Genomic DNA, 2,215 nt, shown 5'->3' on the forward strand with positions numbered 1-2,215 from the left:
ATGTGCCCGTCGACGACAACGAACGGCGATTACTATCGCCTCAACATTCGCGGGTTCTTCCTCCGCCTCTCCTACGCCGACGCTCGGAGGCCGCTCCCCGAGACCCTAACCCTACTCTACTCGCCGAGCATCGACGGGCGTGGCGCTCCGCCGCGTGCGCGCGGGGGAGCCCGGGTTGCTGTTCGCCAGCACGGACCGGCTCTCGACGGGGGACGGGGCGCGGTTCGAGGCCTACGCGGGGAAGGTCAAGGTGGCGGATGGGGTCTTCCGGCGAGACGGCGGCGAGCGGTGGAGGCTGGAGTGGCGCTCCCCGGCGGCGGCGGAGGTGTGGGCTGTGGAGGAGAGCGGCGCGGCGAAGAGGGAGAGGAGGCGGAGGCGGGGTCTAGGGTTAGGGTTAGGGTTAGGGTTTCGTTCGAAGTTGGAGGAGATACCGGAGGAGGAATCGGACGGCTGCGATTGCTGCGGCGGCGGGGGAGAGGAGAAGGAGGGAGGTGATTGGGAGGTGGTGGTGGGATCGGGATCGGACGGTGGGGATGAGGCGGCGGTGGTGGAGACGGTGAGGTGGGCGGTGGATGTGGGGATCTGGGTGGCCTGCTTGGGGATCGGGTTGTTGGTCTCGCGAGCTCCGTTGTGGAGGTGGAAAAAGCTGATCTTAGCCGCGAAGCCCAAGTTTTGATTTTTCATTTTTTTTCGTTTAAGCTGTTAAAATAGCAAAAAAGAAAAAAAAAAGAAAAAAAAAGAGTATATATAGAACTTCTCTCAACTGACACATTTTGGATTCCAACGTTTTAAAATTTAATTTTTACTATTTAATTTTTAAATTTATTAACTTTTTAACTTCAAATTTGATCGTGCTGTTTATTCTTACGAGTTTAGTTAGAATATTTTATATAGTTAACATAATTACAAATTCAAAATAATTAGATAAAATTTTGTATTTAAAAAATTATTAAATTATTTAAATTAAATAAATTTAAATTTTAAATAGTAAATTTTAAAATTTAAAACGTTGGATAGTCTGACCAAAATGATGAATTTTAATGAAAGAATTATACCAAAAATGCCCACTTAAAGGAGCTCATAATTTTCACACAAGTACTATACGTATGCACTAGCCGTTATGGTACGAATATATATATAATATTAATTCGTTATATATTGATGATGAGATTTTATTAATTACGAGCCTATTTCAATAGATTTATTGAAGTGATTGATTTGGAGCCTCCGAAAGATCTTTCTGAAGAGATTGAATTCGAGTCCTCAAGTGTTCTTTCGACTTTCTTTTCATTTCCAGCTCAGCACTCGTTGAATCGGATTGGCGACTTAGTCATTTAGGGGCGTTTGGATTAACAAATCTGTAAATCCAACGTAAGTCAAGTGTAGTGGTATTTGAGTTTTTTGGAAATGTAATTATTTTTTTGTTGTTTATTTTGACGTAACTCGTATAATTTAAAAGTTAAATTCAATTATTTCTTCTGTTTGTTTTGATGTAACTTGGTGCTGGTAAAATTAGTTTTTTTAGTTCTATTGTTTGTTTTGATGTAAGTAAGTGGATTTCATTATCTCCTAAATACAGTAGTAAATTTATAACTATAAAATTTAACCTATTATATAATTAAATTTTTTATTATTATTTAAAGGTAATCCTAATTTATTATAAATAAAGTAATTCTAATCTATTATAAAGGAAGTAGAATTTAGGTTTTATTGTTTAATAATTTTTTTAGAAAATGTTGAGTGTGGTGGAAGTCGAGTTCGGCACTTTAGAGGAGAAAGTCGATAGTAGGTGAAATGGAGCCCTAACGTAACTTGAGTTACATTATATTTTTCACTTACACCAAAATAAATAACAGAAGTGATGGAACTTGAGTTCCATCATTCTACTTACANGCCAACTATTCTCCACAAAAGAGCAAATTGCCGCATTTCTATAGGTTTAGTTAACTTAAAAACAATCTTTTAAGAAATTTGATAAATTTTGTTCTAGATATGAGAACTAGAACTAATATTCTGAGGATAGTAGTAAAAAAATTTTTATAAGTAAAAGTCAGTAAGTAAAAAGACAAGTGAACTAACTATTTTCTTATTATAGCTTTCACGCACTTTAAACTAAAGATCTATCTAATTTACCAAATCTAGTATAAATTGCCTCGGCTAGCAGTTAAACCTTCGAGATAGTAGCATTTGTTTATCCGTCATTTTGCCGAGCAAA

The 2,215-nt window shown here is 38.7% G+C and overlaps 1 protein-coding gene across 1 annotated transcript; it reads left to right on the forward strand.

The window, feature by feature from the left end:
- Positions 1 to 676, forward strand: LOC109707827. The gene is made up of 2 exons (XM_020229355.1): positions 1 to 327; positions 419 to 676. The coding sequence occupies exons 1-2, from the start codon at positions 1 to 3 to the stop codon at positions 674 to 676; spliced, it is 585 nt and encodes a 194-aa protein (XP_020084944.1).

The sequence above is a fragment of the Ananas comosus genome, linkage group 3 (genome assembly GCF_001540865.1).
Source record: "Ananas comosus cultivar F153 linkage group 3, ASM154086v1, whole genome shotgun sequence".
Lineage (NCBI taxonomy): Eukaryota > Viridiplantae > Streptophyta > Magnoliopsida > Poales > Bromeliaceae > Ananas > Ananas comosus.